The 18,328-nt window shown below is 37.6% G+C and overlaps 2 protein-coding genes across 2 annotated transcripts; one reads left to right on the top strand and one right to left on the bottom strand.

Moving 5' to 3' along the window:
* Nucleotides 1-472: 472 nt before the first annotated feature.
* On the top strand, nucleotides 473-4,902 carry LOC148868053 (2-oxoglutarate (2OG) and Fe(II)-dependent oxygenase superfamily protein). Its single transcript, XM_088968752.1, has 3 exons — nucleotides 473-1,085; nucleotides 2,523-2,862; nucleotides 4,317-4,902. Exons 1-3 carry the CDS (start codon nucleotides 586-588, stop codon nucleotides 4,542-4,544), a joined length of 1,068 nt encoding a protein of 355 aa, XP_088824878.1. The 5' UTR covers nucleotides 473-585; the 3' UTR covers nucleotides 4,545-4,902.
* An 8,947-nt stretch (nucleotides 4,903-13,849) lies between these two features.
* Nucleotides 13,850-15,367, bottom strand: LOC148868054 (transcription repressor OFP1-like). Its single transcript, XM_088968849.1, has one exon. It carries the CDS (start codon nucleotides 15,173-15,175, stop codon nucleotides 13,934-13,936), a length of 1,242 nt encoding a protein of 413 aa, XP_088824975.1. The 5' UTR covers nucleotides 15,176-15,367; the 3' UTR covers nucleotides 13,850-13,933.
* Between the last annotated feature and the right edge of the window lie 2,961 nt (nucleotides 15,368-18,328).

Here is an 18,328-nt window from a genome sequence, read left to right on the forward strand (position 1 = left end):
CAATCTCATGATGAATGTGTGGAAACAGATGGTGTTGGGACAATTTTCGTTGTGAATAGATCCGATTCGGTTTAGCCAACTTACATTGGGCCCAGCCCACTTTCTCAAGTTTCAGGGAAAGTAGAGTCAGCCAGTCAGGAGCGAGCGTGCTTAAGATTAGAAAACTGCAAGAAAAGCGTGGGCTTCAAGCTCTCATTATGCCTATCATGATAGAGGCCTTCCATCCAACTGTCCATTCCCGGCTGGTTGTGGTTGGCTTCTTTATGTTGTGATGGGGAGTAATGCTTAAGGCCGGATGCTAAGTTGCACGTCGGCTACACACAACAAGATCAACGGTCGCTAATGAACGTTCTTGATCAATAGTAACTAGTAGGTAGGACCTGCCCTCATAAACTTGTGGAGCAGTACTGTTTTCTTTGGGGCGAATGATCAACCTCTATTTGTTGGTGGTTGAACCCGCGCAAACAGAAAATAATTTCGCTCATACGAACGGGTGGGTCATAGGTGGAAATTTCTCCTTCCTAAACAAACCCAAACCCAAAGTAAACATCCTCTCATAATTCTCTTCTCTTCTGATACGCTTCCATGGCTATCCTACGCACCCGCCATCGTTTAATCTCATCGGCACCACCTCCATCACCCATCGCCACTGCAAAAGGATCACGATCAGCAGCAGTCGACGATAAGGTCCTATCGGAGTACCTTGAGAGGACACTTCAAATCCCCGATCTAACACTACCGGAGTTTTGCTTTCCCGAGAATGCACGTAGTTGGATCCCTTCAAGGGTTGATCTCCGGTCGCTAATATCAAAAGACGAGGATTCAATTCGTCAGGTATTAGGATCAGCGGCAGAGTTTGGCACTTTTCTGATTATCGGTCATGGAATTTCAGCAGACGAATTACAATCCATGCTGCTAGAAGCTAAGTGTGTTCCTGAGATCCCGGCAGAGAAAAGAAGAATTATAAACCGAAACTTAAATGGACGCGGGGAAGTGCACGAGGAATTGTTCTGGTTTTGCGCTGGAGAAGGGAAGAAGGAAACGCTACGAGAAGAAATCGGTCCCGATAGATATCGGAGATTTAGGTAAAGACCGAAAACTTTGAAGAATTGTAGTTGGCAGTACTGTAGTCTTCATATTTATTTATAAAATTCTTCTGTTCTTTTTATTGCGGTTTCATAAATTATCTGTTGAATACGGCAACTTGCTAGGGAGTCCTGATACGTGGAACGCCTCGATAAGATGCATGGTTGCCACATGGCGCCTAACATAGCCATGGGATTCACATATATTGGGTCCCACGACCCACATTAGATCTATTTCTTGGATAATAATTTCATCCTTAATTAAAATTTTCAATTAACGAGAAGCAAGAGAAGAGGCCTCCAAAGTCCGTCGCCAGACTCGCCACCGCCAGCACTCGTCCCCAGTAGTGAAGCATGGTTTGTCGCTGGCATGGCATGGTGTGATGGAAACATGCATGCATGCATCTATTCTAGCTAAAACAATAGTGAAGTGTTGTAGCTGACCCTCTATGGCAACGGGGCGGGGCCGGGTTTTGCCGGCCACGTACCCGGTCCCGAATTCAAATTCCTGCCCTGAATCCTGGTGGAGCTAAAAAAAAAATCCTAACTCTATCTTCGTCTTTGTAGGGGACGGGGATTCCCGACTTTGTCTTGCCCCGCCCCGGTCATTTTTATTTATATATTTTATTTTTATTTTTTTTAATCTTGAATTATTTTATATTGTATAATATAAATTATATATATATATATATATATATATATATATATATATATATTATGTTTTATAATATGATTAAGACGAGATAGATAAATATTATCCCCAACCCCAGAGTTTCGGGTTTTCCTAGAATCCACCCCAAACCCCAATCAGTAGTAAAAAAACCCGCCCCAATAGGAATGAGGTAGGGCAGGGCTCAATGGGGACATGTGAAATTGCCTTTACTCTAAATCTCTTAGGGAGTTTTTTTTTTTTTTTTTCAGATTTTGAGAGGGGGGAAAGTTGGTCAATGAGATTTTGGTTCCCATTGACTAAGAATACCATATTCTTTTTTTATATTTATGTGGAGATTAGAGAAAGTTTATTTTTCTGCGTATCACTTACCTGGGTAAATAATACCCATATCCTAGGTGAGTAAATTACTTTTCCACCTAGGGGGAAAGTTATTAACACTTGAGTGAGACAAAAATACCCCTTTTAATAATGGATTTTTATGGCTAAAATGGTCATTACCTTGTTTACATGAAAAATAAAAGAACATCGATAAATACACTTACCCGAATAAATGTGTCATAAGAAAAACTTACTTAAATAAACAACTTACCGAAAAGCAAACAAGGCCTTAGTGTGATAATATGCAGAATTTCAACTATCATTATTCACTTTATCCAAACCTGACACCCCTATTCTATTCTATGCTATAATCTCCTTACAATCATTCCATTCGCACAATAACGTGCTTTTATTACTAACTTCTTCATCTCCATTATTAATTTCAGCAAAAGTATAGACAACATTGAAAGCAAACTTGAAGCCATTGCAGATGCAGTGGGACAGATTCTATTTCAACATAAGAGAGTGCAGCACCAGCTGGATGGCATCAACACGAGAGGTTCAGTTATCTGCTTCCACAGACTTATTGCAAACCCAAATGTAACAACAACACGCCATGAGGATGATGAAGAAGAACGAGAACATACTTCGTTTCATCATCATGCTCTTTTAAGCCTCCACCTTCATCCCAGCGATCAAGAAATTGATGTACAAACTAGGCAAGGGCTTTTATCTTTCACCGCCGGCGCTGACACCATTGTTGTCACCATTGGGAAACAACTTGAGGTACGTAGTATCAGCATTTTCGGTTCGCTTACTATATTTAGCTTTATAAGATATAATCTCTCTTCTTTAATTTCTTGGTCAAGGACACAAGGATGGCTGGATATATGGGCTTGTGGGTATAATCTTCGACCTAGGAATGGCCTAAAGCATCAATTTACCTGATAGTTGAAATGGTATCAAACCCATAGCGGAGGTGAGGGATCAAACCCACGGAGCTGCGGCTGGCTCTCCGTGGTATATGGCTTGTGGGCCTCAAAAACGCGTCCATTCCAATTTCAGACAGAGCACTCTTTTTATTCAAATTTTCCTGAAAATGAACTCGTTTACAATTTTTAATTTGGTGAATTCATTTAGGCTGCGTTTCAAACACAAACGGAAAACCTTTTTTTCTTTTAATTAGCTTGAAATGTTTTGAGCTGCATTTTTTCCCCTTTTACTTTGCCATTCAGAGGCGGCCAGTAACAAATTAAGTTCTTGTTGTAGAAGAGATAGAAATAGTGGCTGAAATATTTCAGTCTGAAAGGTTTTTCTTTTTTGTTTTCTTGCCTTTATTTCATGGAGAAACAAACAATAAACTTTAGGTAAGGCAATTGCGGATTCGAATGACATTAAAAAATAAAATAAAATAAAGAACCTATTTTATTTAAAGCAGCCTGAAAATATGCTCCTAATATTGATTATGTGAAAAAAATTACAAGTTATGAAGGATTAAAAATTATTAACGGTATAAGTGGCCAACAGCGATATAAATAAAATAGATAACAACCTTTAATCCTATTTAATGTTGTTTTAAGTAATAGGCAATGAAATGAAGTGGTTCAGATTTCTTAGGTTAACATTTACAAGGCACTTATGAATAATGATGCCTTCCATAAGTAAGTTGTAAAAAGTGTATGAATTGCCATTTTTAAATGAAGAATGGGCTGACCCAGGTGAGATCTTGTTTTATTTTTTTACCAGCTGAGCCTGATCTCTATGATTAAGGTCCTTTAGTTAAACAATCTTTGGATGAGCTTGAGCTGGCTTAACACTTCAGTTGTTTAGACATAATTTATGTGTGTTAGCATACATATGTAAATGATATTTTTTTCGCAGTTGGGTAGACATATATGCAAGAAAGGGTACTAAAAGCCCACTATTTAAGGGATATAGATAAAGAGCCCAGCCCAAGATTTATGTAAGAGAAAAGTGCCTATACGAGGATCAAGCCAAGATAAGGCGAGCCCAAACCCATTAAAGTTCAAGTCCGGCTCAATTTTATCGTGGGCCAAAACTGCTAGAGCTAAGATCTGAAGATGATATAATTGGATGGTGCCTAAGGCTCTAAGGCTAGTGAAGAGATCTATAAGGATGACCCTGAGCATGCGCACTCTTAACAGCTCTAGATCTTTAAAATTGGTAGGGAATATCTTGTTTCCTAAATCTAACCATGTGAATTCCTTTTGTTGCCCTAGGAATGGAGCAATGGATATTTCAAACATGTGACTTGGTTACCAATCTTCAACCCAAATATTGATGGCTACTCCTCCATAGAATTTATGCATTTGCCGGTATCTCTAAATCGTAATATCAGTCAGAGTACAAGGATCATATCCATAGTTGATCAAATCTTCATAGCATTAGCCATTGCTTTCCTTTATATTTTCTACTCATATATCTCTTCTAGATTTACTAGAAAATAATGCCAATGGGTGGGAGCTTTTCTGCCGATATCTGCCTGTGTTGTGAATACTGGAATTGTTGCATGAAAGAAAGGGATACAGAGATATATACTTGTTAATTGGTCTTGGGTTCTTACCTCAAATAGTTGCTAAAGAGAGAGAGATGTATGGGATACAGTTTTTTTTTTTTTTTTTTGAAATAAGAATGGTATACAGGTTGGAGCATTGTTGTTTGAGACTTTGAGTATATTTGTATGGATTTTGTTGTCTATACCTTTTATTCTTCCTGAGTGGGTTGGTAAATTATACAGAACTGAATGTTATATTGGCAGACTCATTAATTCATTATGCTTATATAATGTAACTTGATTTTGTATAACCATGTATGCTTTCTACAGTTAATCATCGCCATTATTTTTAATTTAAATTTGGTCACCCAAATACCAGGAACGCGAAATATTATATTATCTACCCCAATTTGACATTAGATACAGGTCTTCTGCCTCTTTTTCCACGTTCATTTTCTTGCCTTTTTTTGTTTTCGTTTGAAAGGAGTACAAATACAAATGTATACAGTATAAATACATACAAAATAGTATAAAAATACAAAGTTTTGCATTTATATTTGTATTCTCCTTCCAAACTTACAAACTGAGCCTTAATTAATGATTTTATATTGCCCAGGTTGTTCGCATTTGTGCTTTTCTAATCACAACAAAACAATAACTCTTATTGCATACTTAAGTAATGAAAATAACCATTAGAAACCCGTTGAGAGGTTTAAGTCCTTATACCTGAAGGCTGAAGCTTTCTAGAAATAAGATTAAGACACTATCTTCAACAAAGTCCATAACTAGGCATTCTTTTCTTACTCAGATCCTTAATTAACATAGAATCCTTGGAAGACATTTTGTTTCCTTTTATACATAATAACGTGTCTTTAGTCCCAACATTATATCGGATAGTAAGGGTGTCAATGGACCGATTTTGGATTGGATTCTGTCCAGACCAAAATCAATTTGGATGGATTGGATGGATCATTAAGATATATTGGATTAGACTAATCCGGTCCAAAATATTTATTAGATTGTATTGAACCTGATCCATTTGTAACAAATTTATATTGGATTAAGTCAATATTTAATCCATTGATATAAGATAAGAATATATGTGTCAATGAATTGAGTTTGGGTTAAAATCAATCTAAATCAAAATAAATTTGAACAAATTAGACAATTCAGACATTGAATTGGATCGGTCCAAATTGATTCAAAACATTCATTGAATTAGATTAAACCTGATCCATTTATAATAGACTCACATTGATATAGATCGGATTGGACCAAATCCAATCCAATTAACACCCTATCGGATAGGCAACGCAACTTGAAAAAGTCCAAAAAAGGTCAGTATTGAATCCGCCAAAACATTTAGCATTCACCTCCTAGCTAGGTGGGGCTAAATAAATAATGTTGCTACGCTTATAAATAAGCAGACAAATATAAATAATTTTGAATCTTCCGAGTTCCAACTATGGAACTGTGTATCTGTTGGAGCTTTCTATTTGTTGTCCTTAGTCCTTACCTACAAATAATATTATATACTTCACATTCTCATTAATTCTCACGGGGAGCTACAAACCAAATAATAGAAGATTCAGTGCTGTGCTTATATTATGCTGTTTTAAGATGTATAAAAAAAAAAAAAAAAAAAAGAAACAAGTTGGAGTGATCAGATCAACTTAATTACACTATTACAAGGACCATGACTTATAGTATTTTCTTGGAGCTGTAAACCATCTTGCATGTGAAATATTTTTAGATTTATATCACTCTTGAAGAAATAAAAAATAGACAGAAACAAAGAGAGCTATTTGAAAGAAGATATGATTGTCTGCAATATATTGCATAGGAGGTGTTAGTTGAAATGTCATGCATTGTTGGTCCACCTAAATTCAAGGCTACCACCATGATGCATCAAGTACCTTGTGTTAGTGGGAAGAGGGAGAGAATAGAGTCCCACAAAATCAATTGGAAAGGACTCTAATAGCCTAGTTTTAACTTGTGAGATGTCTCCCTAATTATATCCTAAATATTTAACTTCTATTATCTGCATATGTTAAAATAGAAAAATACCCTTTTCAGTTGATTTTTTTTTCCCATTTTGTGGACAGGGGATGTGCTCATCCTACTGCTCCATAGAGCTAAAGTCAACAAATGAGTTAATTGCCGTCCTCATCTCCAGCATATTCATTCTGAATGATTCAAGATTCAAGAAAGAAAGAAAAAAAGAAAAAAGAAAAATCATGGTGAATGGGTGGGTCTACCTTGATTTCTTTCTATTTATTTTATGGGACAAGTATAGCAATCAGCTTCAGGGTAATCTTTTCTGTTGGGTGTTGGCAATTAACGGTATGACGATCGAATGTCTATTATATTACTGTGAAAACAGTCATTATCTCACTTGTTTCTAGCATGCTGTTCATGATGCATGCAAATTCACAAGGTCATGTTTTTATGAGTGGAATCTCAACTACAGTCTCCTCCGATATTAAATTGCATTTGAATTACATTTGTTGGCCATACTTATCTTTATTCTAGGCCTAGGCCATTTACATGGTCAAGAAATGCATAAGTTGGCAAGAATAAGAAGAGGCAGTTTCTTAATTATTGAGTTCAATGGCCCTCACTCCTGATGATCTGATTCTATCTTAAAATTTCTCGAAGTGTTGTTAGTTAGACCATAGATGATGCTTGGCGTAAAGCGCAAGGGAATTAAGGAAGCATGCAGCTGCCAAGTTTAATTATTTTAACATCAAATTGGGTGGCAATTGTCAATTGGATTGGCTGGTTACAACTAACAAATCATTCAGATGTCTTTAATTAGTTGGGACCAAGGGTGCAAACCACTGCTCCATAAAAAAGAGTACAAATCACTCTATCTATATATATCAGACAAATAGGTACATATATATAGCAATTGCTGAAGTAGCAGCTATAGGTACATAGCATTAATTGTGTGGTTTTGTGCCTTTTTTCTAACAAATGAAGCCAATAATAAGGCCAACTTCATGTGCATTCCAGTCCATTTGGCACATTTTGGAGGGTCCCAGATCAACTTTGCTTCATCTCATGGATGTACTACTCACTCAAGTCCAAACCCATAAATAAATTACTTTGACAAGCCCATATAAAACCAAAATTTTGCTCATTTCTCTTGATTTGATCAACCAAAGACAATGAAAATCCGCTGCCAGTTTCTTCGCTGCAAAATATTTTCTTTCTGCAATTATTTTGGTACTATTAGATGGTACAATTTACTTTTATTCTGGTAAAGCTGCAATGTAATACAAAAGTTAAGCAATGAATTAATCATAATACTATTAAAATGTAATGGTAGTGGACTTTTTTAATGTACCATGTGTTTTCAGGTAAAAACTAATGGTCCTTAAGCAGGATGCAATTAATTGCATGAAGCCAACATACATTTGGAATTACTTTGAAGGGTTTTGCATATTCGGGAGGTGCATACACATTAATGTTGGTGGTATAATTAGGGAAACAAGAAGAACAATATATATATATATATATATTGATTTTGGTTAAAAGAAATGGGTAAAATGTAAAAAATAGGTAATACAAAATTAGAACAATTCATGATTTGTTTGTAAAAATTACAAAATCTTAATTTTTACAAATAGATATTGATTTCAACCATTTGATTGGGTAGAATCAGAATCTAATTCCCATTCCTGGTGGAATGACATTTTCTATAGGAGGGAATGACTTTCAGGGGGCATTCTTTTTTTGGATTTGGAAAGGGGGAAAGTTGGTCAATGGGATTTTGGTTCCTATTGACCAAGAATCCCATGTTCTTTTTTCAGATTAATGCAGAGACCATGAAAAATTTATTTTCCTAGGTATCACTTACCTAGGAAAGTGATATCCATCTCCTAGATGGGTAAAATCAGAATCTATACTTGAATAGGACAAAAACACCCATTTTAATAATGGATTTCTATGGCTAAAATGGTCGTTGCCTTATTTACCTGAGAAATAAAAGAACATGGGTAAATGCACTTACTTGGGTAAGTGTTTTTTAGGAAAAACTTATCTAGATAATTGCGTTTACTCAGGTAAATAACTTATTGAAAAGCGAATGGGGCCTTACTCCCACTCCTCCTTTGGGAATGAGAATCCATTCCAACCGATTCTAATTTCAATTCTAATTCTGATATCCATTTGAACCAAATGGGCCAGCACAAATTTCAATTCTGATTCTAACTGCAAACCAAACGAACTCTAAAATGCTATAACAATTCACTGACTTATCATAGCAATTTAACAGAAATACCATACCTGATAGGGGTGAACATTCAATTTATTCGATTAAAAACCGAACTGATTAAACTAAAATTTTAAAAACCAAAATAAAAAGATAAAAATTAAACCAAAACCAAAATTTTCAGTTTGATTTTTAGCTATTTCTGTTAAAAGTCAAATTTAATTAAGATATCCTTAATTAAAGACACAAAATATCCTTAATTAAAAACCAAAACCAAAATAAAAAGATAAAAATTACATGCATGATGTGGGCATGAAATTCAACACGACCTCATCGAAGGTTTATGTCAGCCACAAAATATCCTTGATCACGTGACCGTGAAGGGACCTTGAGAAGTTGTGAAACCACCGGATTTCCTGGACAATACATAATACATTAATAGCTAGAACTGGCATCAGATCAGATTCAACTATACAGATTCAATAAAAGAGAAAGACTGGATACAATAAGACAGTTGAGAGGACGATATCCCGTGTGTATTATATTGGATACTATTTTAAAATTGGAAGGACGAGTTCTCTAGCTGTGCGATTTCTGTAGTCCATACCAATGCCATACCCCACCGTTGCTTCTTGCTTGAGTCAAAAGATGTTAGTTGGTAGGACTGTTGAAAAGAAAAGCCAAGAATTTAAAGATCCTAATTCATTCAATTTCCATACTATGCACAGTGCATCCATAATCCATTCCAGTCTCTCACTCTCAACATACTGCATTTGTAATTCAATCTCTGGATTACTATCTGCCTATATGACTATGTACTCATTTCACATTCTGTCCTTCCCCCATCGAAAAAGAGAATCAGAAAAGCTGTAGTAAATTGGCTTTTCTGTTGGTTGGTTTATCTCAATGTCTTATTTCTATTTATTTATATTTTCAGAGGTAATATTAATAAATATTATCCATGGACGTTGATGAAACATAACGATATGACAGAAATCGTATAATTGAACCCACATAATTAGAATTAAGTCTGAGTTGAGTTGAATTATGCTAATGCTTAATTAGGTTTGATTGGTGGTTACCGGAGAAGCCTAGTCTCACGTCTTGGTAAAATTAAAATACAAGTTTGGTCTTTATCCAATATTTCAAAGATGGGTGGATACCAAAATCCGATCCTAGAAAGATGTGTGGTTTATTTGGGGGCACCACAAACCACAAACCTACCCCTAATGAATGTAATCCTTGGTTCTTGGACCGTGGAAACCTGCTCAGTAAAGCTTTGCTCAAGTCATTGTACTCAGGAAAACTATTATTAGGGTCAAAGCCGGAATTTAGAAGCCATTAGGCCCATGAGGCCATGACCCATGGGAAAGGAAGTACAAATCCATGAATATGCAAGTGCCTGGGCCTGGGCCACTCCATTTTAGGGGTCAAAATAGGCCATGACCCATGGGAAAGGAAGTACAAATCCATGAATATGCAAGTGCCTGGGCCTGGGCCACTCCATTTTAGGGGTCAAAATAAAGCATCACGGGATTGGGGGATACACCGGCAACCAGTATTCCAGTCCAGATCCAGCATATGCAGACATGGAAATAATAAAAAATTGCAGTTCACGTGCTATTTTGGATCTTCACTTCACTGGTGGCGTGTTTGTGTTGAGTAATTACTAATTTGAGATTGTAAGGACTAAGGTGTTGCAGCGACTAGGATTACAGCGGATGTGAACTCCGTGTGTTCAATCGTAGCGCAGGGCTAAAACAAAAAAAACAAAAAAAAAAATCATAGCATTAGATTCACTGTAATGGCCCCACCAATAAAAATTACTTAGTGGGCTGGGGCTTGGGAATAAATCAAAGTTGTTGATGTAGTGAGTGGGCCCCCCACCAAGAACAAACGTATGTTGCTCTTGATTAGGTTACGTTACGCGCATCCGGGGCGGAGTCTGAGAGTCTGAGACCCAATAAATTACTCCAGCTCTCCGGCCTCTCCCCCTTTAGTTATATTCCTTCCTCTGCTTGCCTGTTTGACGCGCGGTCTGAGTCTGGGAAGTGGGAACCTCTAATTAATTATCTCTCATCGGCCGCAAATTCCATGCGCCATGGACGACAAACAAGGGAATGGTGAATGCCTCCTGCTCTCTGGTATCTCATCTCCGCTTGTCGGAGAAAAAAACGACATTCGTATCGGTGCTGCTTTCCCTTTCAAATCTCCCCCGATTTTTATTTCATTTCCCATTTTCTATATCTACAGTTCTACACACTTATCTATTTTATAATTAATTACATCTCTTGCACAACACTCAATGTTCTGGTGGGGGTGGCTAATTGGAGATGGATCCAAACCCAATGGCCAATGCTGTGAAGTTGCAAGACAAGGGTTGTCTTCCCCTTCCCCTGAACTAACACATTTGCAATAAAACTGTGATCGGATTTCTGATAAGACCACCGTAAGAGAAGTGAATCCCATCAAAGATTTCCAAGGACCCACCTAATATTTGACGTTTAGAAGCTAGCTAGCGTGGATTTCATAAATTGGTGGTTTTATATCGAAACTCGAGAGGTGGTGATGCATCGTGTTCTTTTCTTCCTTCTACATCAGTAGATTCAGTACAGTAATGGATGGACACCACACCAGACACCACTTGTGTCTAGTGTAGTTCCTGTGCTTGCATTGTCATATAAACGGAACTGCTTCTTAATCTTTGTAGATTGTAGCTGTTACACTTCTCCAAGTATGATTGATTGCCCCGTCCAGCATTCAAGCTCCGGCCTCTCCTCTGTCCTCTCACGCGTAGCCTACCATATTCCACCACTTTCTCATTGCAGCAGACTGATACTTTGCACGTTCTCGCGAGAAATTCTCTCTACTTTGTATTTTGGAATAAGTAGACTCCAGTTCACCTCAGAAATCTGAGGTTTTAAGATACACTCGTTTAAAATTCTTCGAAGTAACTTTAGCTTTTTTATATGATTAAACAACCTTGACAAAATGGATTGGGGGCGAAAAAATGACTTACATTCAATCTGAAACATAGATACAGAGGTGAACCGACTTGTATTGCAACATCAGCTTCATTCAGTTACAACTGTCTTGATTTTCTTGATTCTTGGGACCTTCTACAATTCTTGGAATTCTTGGATAGCTCTGATAGGCTTTAGCTTTAGAAAAGATTTGAAAATTCAAAATGCTTCTTGAAATTCTTTTTGGGGTTTATCAAAAGCTTCTGTATTCTGTACCCTGCTCATAATAGACTACAGGGCTTACTCATAACCATATGAATTCTATTTTAGAAATTCCATTGCTCTACTGTGCTGTGATTTCAAATGTTTTGACAAGTTTCCTTCGTTTTTTTTTTTTTAATCTTTAGCCTGTTCTGAATCCAAGCATAGTTTTCTCACTGTTTGTCAACCCCATAACTCTGGAATTACACAGATTACATTTTCTTTTGACAATTTTATTCTGCTTCTTTAGATGGGTAGCTTTCTTAATCTCACTTTATAACTGTTTAGAAACCTGTAAAACTTTGAATAAAGATTAAAAATGGAAAAGGATTTCATGGGTGTACCTTAAAGGGCATCTTCTTTTGGAGGAAAACTGAACTTTCGAGGAAGAAGCTGTCAGTAAACTGTACTATTTATTTGAATTGTTTTACCGGTTCACACAACTCCACATATGTTTTGGTTCAGAGACCCGTTGTGTTGTGCCCTTGGAGTATCTTTAGAAGAAAGCACTGGACCTGGACGCCACAAACAGAACGCACCAATGCAGGGTCTTTTGAGGAACAGAGATAACCCGGCCAATTTTCTCATTCACATTTTTCTTTTCTTTTTGAGGCCTACTTCCTTTAGATTAATGAATTCGGTCTAGCTGAATGTCCCAAAAATAACTCAGACTACAAATCCAATGATTAATTTGATCTGGTCTATGCTCTAGCCTCTATGGGTTTTCCAAATTCAGCTTTTGATCTCAACCGTTTAATTGATGTGTTGGCATCAAATACTTGATCTAGGTTGTCCGTCCGTGTGAAAGGTCAAGATCCAACCATTTATATGCCAAGATCAACTCTCCATGAATAAATCATTTTGAGTATCTAACATCATCCAGCATTTCCAAGTGGTTTACCGAAACCAACCTACTGAATGCTCGGATTCGTTCAATTTGGTCCTATATACCTCTTGAAGTTGTGTTGCTCGACTGGGTGGCACTGAGGTTAAAACTTAAAACACAAAGAATGGCAGTCTAGTCTTCGGAGAAAGCTAAAAATTGTCATGGAAAAAAGTTTAAATTTATCTTTTGACCACATGACAACAGATTTTAAATGTGTAGCGTGGATTCACAAACCTCAATTAGGGTATGTGAAACCCATAAACATAATGCACCAGCACAAGGTTTTCTGACTGAGATAACCCGGTTCAAGAATCAGGGTTAAGGAGTTTAATTTGAAGTCAGTATTTTGTTTTGTTGGATCGTTCTGATTTGGTTTAGAAAGGATACAAATGACAAATCCGTCGGTGTCTGGGAAATTAATGGTATTTGACGTAAAATGCGGCCACACTCGTTTGTCTTTTTCGGTAGTTAAAGCACAGAAAGAAACTGGAGCTTGCAGTTTTTTTTTTTTTTTTTTTTGTTGGGGGGGGCTTGGAAAAAAATTTCGTCTTTATAACAAGCACATTCAACAACATGCATATGCAACTTTTATCTTTCTTTTTTTCTTTACTAATTATTTATTCTGGAGGTTTCAATGGCGAAGCCCTGTTTTTATGCCGAAAAGAGAAAGAGAGGCGACCATTTACTGTATTTTCTACAATTTAAAACCCCACACAGACAACAGACACAGATACAGACACAGGGAGATCAAATCGAACCAGTTGAGAACTACGGACAAATATTAGCGAACAAGTATGTAAATGTAATGAGCATTGCAACTAATCGTTACGTCATCCATTTTCAGGATTTTGATGGTATGATTTTTGGAATTCGCATTTGCTAATTGAGTGAGATTCAAATGCACGAGGGAACCCAAATTCTGAGAGAAAATATTTAGATAAAACTAGTGAAGTTTATTGACCGTTATATAGGATTATACACCTTTTTTTCTTTCTAATTTTTGGACGAACGAATTACTACAATCGAATGTCGGTGAGACCAAACCAGATTTGCTCAAATACTTTAACAATGAGGTCATGATACTCGTCAGAATTCAATGAAAGATAACAGGCGAGTAGTTCTTCCAAGTCCTTTGATGCCCGGATGTTGTTCTCCACAATCATCTCCACCATTGAGTCCCTAAAGTCCCTTTGTGGGTCGAACGAGGACTTGAGGACTGCAAAACTCTCCGACAGGCTCTTCCTCCGTGATCTCGAGCTCGGAGTGGACGACACAGACTTCCGACCATAGGCCTGAATCTTCCTGCTTGCAATTCTGGGAGAATTTGCTCGGAGCTTAAATCCGGGAGAAACCGGCAACTGTCTTCGCGGAGGAGGGCTGATCCTCTGTTCTTTGAGAGCCTTGACATGTTCATGTTTGACCACCTTGACGGAGAGAGACCTGTGCTCTTTTGTCTCCTCCAATTTAGTAGAATATCTTTTAAATTTAGCGGGTTCAGTAGTGGCATCTTTCTTCTTCATGTCCCGGATCATATCGCTAAATTTCGCAGGTTTGGTCAAAATTGGGGACAGTTCAAGCTGTGCAAACGAATCAAACCTATCAAGTTTATCAAAATCTCTAGTAAAGGACTTGTCCTTCGCATCAATGATGATATCAGTGGCCGAAGGATTGACCCTACAACAGCGAGAGCTAGACCATGAGCCTAATCCGTGGAATGGGTCGGTAGGGACTACGTGGTCAGAGCAGCAGAATTCGGATAACAGTGATTCATGGAAGTCAGGGTCGGGGGAGCTCTCAAGAGGAGAAGAATAGTCTGGGGTAGAATTAGACTTGGTCCAGACGGAGTCAAACGTGGCACGACAGCTGCAACCGGCGGAAACAGAGGAAGTAACAAGCTTGGAAGAGGACCTCATGGTTCTTCTCTTGGTTTTTCTCCTGGACGATTTTCTTGGTGGCTCAGGGTCAGGGATATGGTTGTCCAAGGCTTTTGTATTTGTGGGTGAATTGTATAATCTGTCTGCCATGAAGGGATCGGTGGTGTAGTAGTAAGACCGTCTTCCGTGAGAGAAGGGAGGTTGTTGATGCTGCCGCTGCTGCTGCTTTGGTTGGCTTGGTTGCGGTGATGTCGTCCTATTGAGCTGCTTTTTCTTAACTGGGTGAGAGTTGATGATATGGTTCCTGATCCTGCCCATGTCCTTGAGTTTGTAAAACCAGGCATTTGGCATCATATCTGATAACCTAAACCTGTAATTCCCCATCGGAGATAAAGCGCTCTCTCTCTCTCTCTCGGGTTTTCAGTCTAACGAACGATACAGAGAGCGAGCGACTAGTGAGAAAGGAGGAGGATAAATAGGAAGTGTCTAAGTGTGAACTGTGCAGGGGAAAGGTCCAATAAGCGTTTGTTGAAGCCAAGACTGGACTGGGGTCTGGAGGGTCCACAAAAAGACAAGAAAAACTCTTTAAAAGAAGATAAGAATCATAAGAAAAAAGGGAAAGAAAAAAGAAAGAAAAGGTTGGTTATGACTTATGAAAGTATACAGGACGGAGTCATTTAGCTTTTCTTCATAACTTCATTGTGACGCCTAATCAACAGTAGACAAACAGGTCCTTGGTTTGGTTTCTTTATCATCATTCAGCTTCTTATTTATTTCTTTAAATGTTAGTTGTAATGATTAAATTTTTTTCTTATACCTGTTTGTCTACAAAATGATGTTGAATGCAATATATATATATATATTAACGCAGCGCCGGATTCTTCATTATTGTGATATTTCCAGGCTACACATTACAAACAATCCAGTTGTTTGGTTTTGGGTTGGGCCTTGGGAGCCCGTTGCTTGGCCACAGCCCAAGGGGGTGCCAGCCGGTGGACCCTTCTGTTGGCCTTGGGTGACCCAGGCCAGTTATCGAGTATTGGGGAGTGGTATGCAATGATGATGATTATGCTTTATGCTAGAAATTGTAAGAGTCAATCCAAAGCAGATATACCTTATAGGGAAAATCTGGCCCTTCTGTTATCATAAGCATAACCCAGTATAACCATTATAGCAATGAAAGAAGGTAGATTCGTGGGTTGGTCCAACTGAGAAACCAAGATACATGGTTCTGTAAATTTCAAGAGGGGATTGTTTACTTTTGCAATGGTAGTTGGTAGGCAGTTTTCCTTGTGTCATTTTTGGCCAAAATAAATAATGGAGCTCAGCTTCATTCATCCTTGATCACAATTCACAACTTGTAGACCCAGTAACCAAAATGGAATCGCTATTTGATGAGAAAAAAAGCCGATGATGAGTGTGATGACCTGACCTCGACATGCATTTTAGTCTAAACAAGTCAAAAACATGGACATGGTTCAAGAGGGGATCTAGCCTTTACAGTTGTATTGGTTGGTAGGAATTTTCCTTCTTTCATTCTAGTCTCTCTTTTTTCTTTTCCTGGGACAGATGGGCCACACGACCCCTGATGGCAGTGCCGCATTCTCTTCTTCCATTTTAGTCTATACATTGGACAATGCAAATGGACTAACAATTAGATGAGATCGAAATAGTACCTTATGTAGAGTGAGTGCACTTTGGCCCATACCATGTATTATTTCCTTATACTGACCAATTACATCATCCCACATCAAAGAATGGTCGGCTGCATATTGAGAAGAAAACATAACCCTGACAATCCGAGGGTAAAATAAAACAAAACAAAACAAAATTGAAACAGTGTTGAGGGGATATCAGGTTAGAAATCTCAAGTCCTCAACCTTACAAAACTTTGCATAGTTGGACTTGGATCAAGCTTGCTCGCAATCCAGCCCGTTTAACCCTAACCTACCAAACCTATAACTAAATGCTAATTTTGTTTAAGGCACATCCTACCTGAATACTAAAACCCACAATTCAGAATCCCATAGTTTCAGCGGGTTATTCCAGGCTTGAGTTTGACCCACCAAAAATACTAAAACCCACATCAAATGGAAATGGTTACCCGTTTAAGATAGAAAAGACAGTAAAAAGCTTCTGACATCAGTCAAAGAGCAAAATGCCAAAACCAAAATTTTAAATCAAAACAAAGTTCTTCTTGACTGATAAATTAGTATAATTATTTAACCTCAATAACAAGTAATAACACTCCATATGTTGCTACCACTTTGATAGGTCGGAGTGGGAACCCCATTCCTAATTATTGCATGAATTTGTTGATTATTGGGTCTAAGGTGGGCCCATTTGTCATAACACTTAAGAACACCTTTCTACCAAACATAAACCTTGGAGCCATCGAGACGGTTGGGTTCATGGGTTATTTGTAATTAGTTGATGGGCAGGCAGGCACGTAAGGCCCATCTAAATGAATTGGCTAATCAAGCGTCCACAGAATATATAATTCCAATCTCGTATATCAGCGGCCCTCATGAGTATGGATCAGTTCAGTTGATTTATGACAGAATCTAGAACTTATATATCTTGTAGGAGTGGGTTTTAGGTTTTTATAACTGGAATCTATCCTATGAATGTTAGTTTTAGGGTTGGTTTTGGCCTTGGTGGTTTCATGGTTGATTCTAGGATCTACCTGTAGAACTTATTCTTTCTTTACTCCAAGAAGAATGTTCCTTAAAAACCCTTTTTTTAATGATTTGTTTCTTAAGAACTTGATTTTCAATAATTATAATATATATTTTAGAACTTATATTATGTTTAATGATTAAATCGAGTAATTTAATATGTAGATTATCATTATATGGTTCAAAACATATAACTTAAATTTAAATTTTGTAAATATTACCTATTACATTACTTATTGTACACATTAAAATATTAAAATAAAAACAAGTGATTGAATAATTTAAGTAACTCAATGGTCAAATGAGACCATGGCCTTTATAACCATGAGTGCTTGGGTTCAAATCTTCATATCCCCAAAAATATTTAAGGGTTTATTTCAAGGTAAGCTTGAATAGGCTAAATCAACACTTAAATCTTAAAATCATCCTAAATGGTGGTTGGCTCCAAGAATTTGAAACCAGACCTATTGGATAGGGTCAGTTTAAGACCAATTTGAGGTTTAGGTTCCATTTAATTTCAAGTAAAACCAACCCATTTGCTCACCCCTATTCACCATCACCAGGGTACATATTCATGGAGACAGCATATGAGTGCTGAAATCCACTTAAATATGTGGTTGTGTTATGTATGTAGAACCCACCCACATAGTTATTTGGCTTGATCAGAGAATTGAAGAGATTATTGCTTTCTTCCAACTTATCCCCTTGAAAGAAGAGAAATTTCAGTGTTTTGCAGAAAAAATGGAGAGCAATCTCCAGCTTTCTTCATCTTAGCATGCAGCACTCAGCAGAGTCCGGTGGACCTTTACCTTTTACATAGAACGGCTTTACAACTAGACGCAAAGCCCTTTTTTGCTTT

Source organism: Nelumbo lutea, chromosome 2, assembly GCF_056320005.1.
Source record: "Nelumbo lutea isolate HS-2025 chromosome 2, American lotus-T2T, whole genome shotgun sequence".
In the NCBI taxonomy this organism is placed as follows: domain Eukaryota; kingdom Viridiplantae; phylum Streptophyta; class Magnoliopsida; order Proteales; family Nelumbonaceae; genus Nelumbo; species Nelumbo lutea.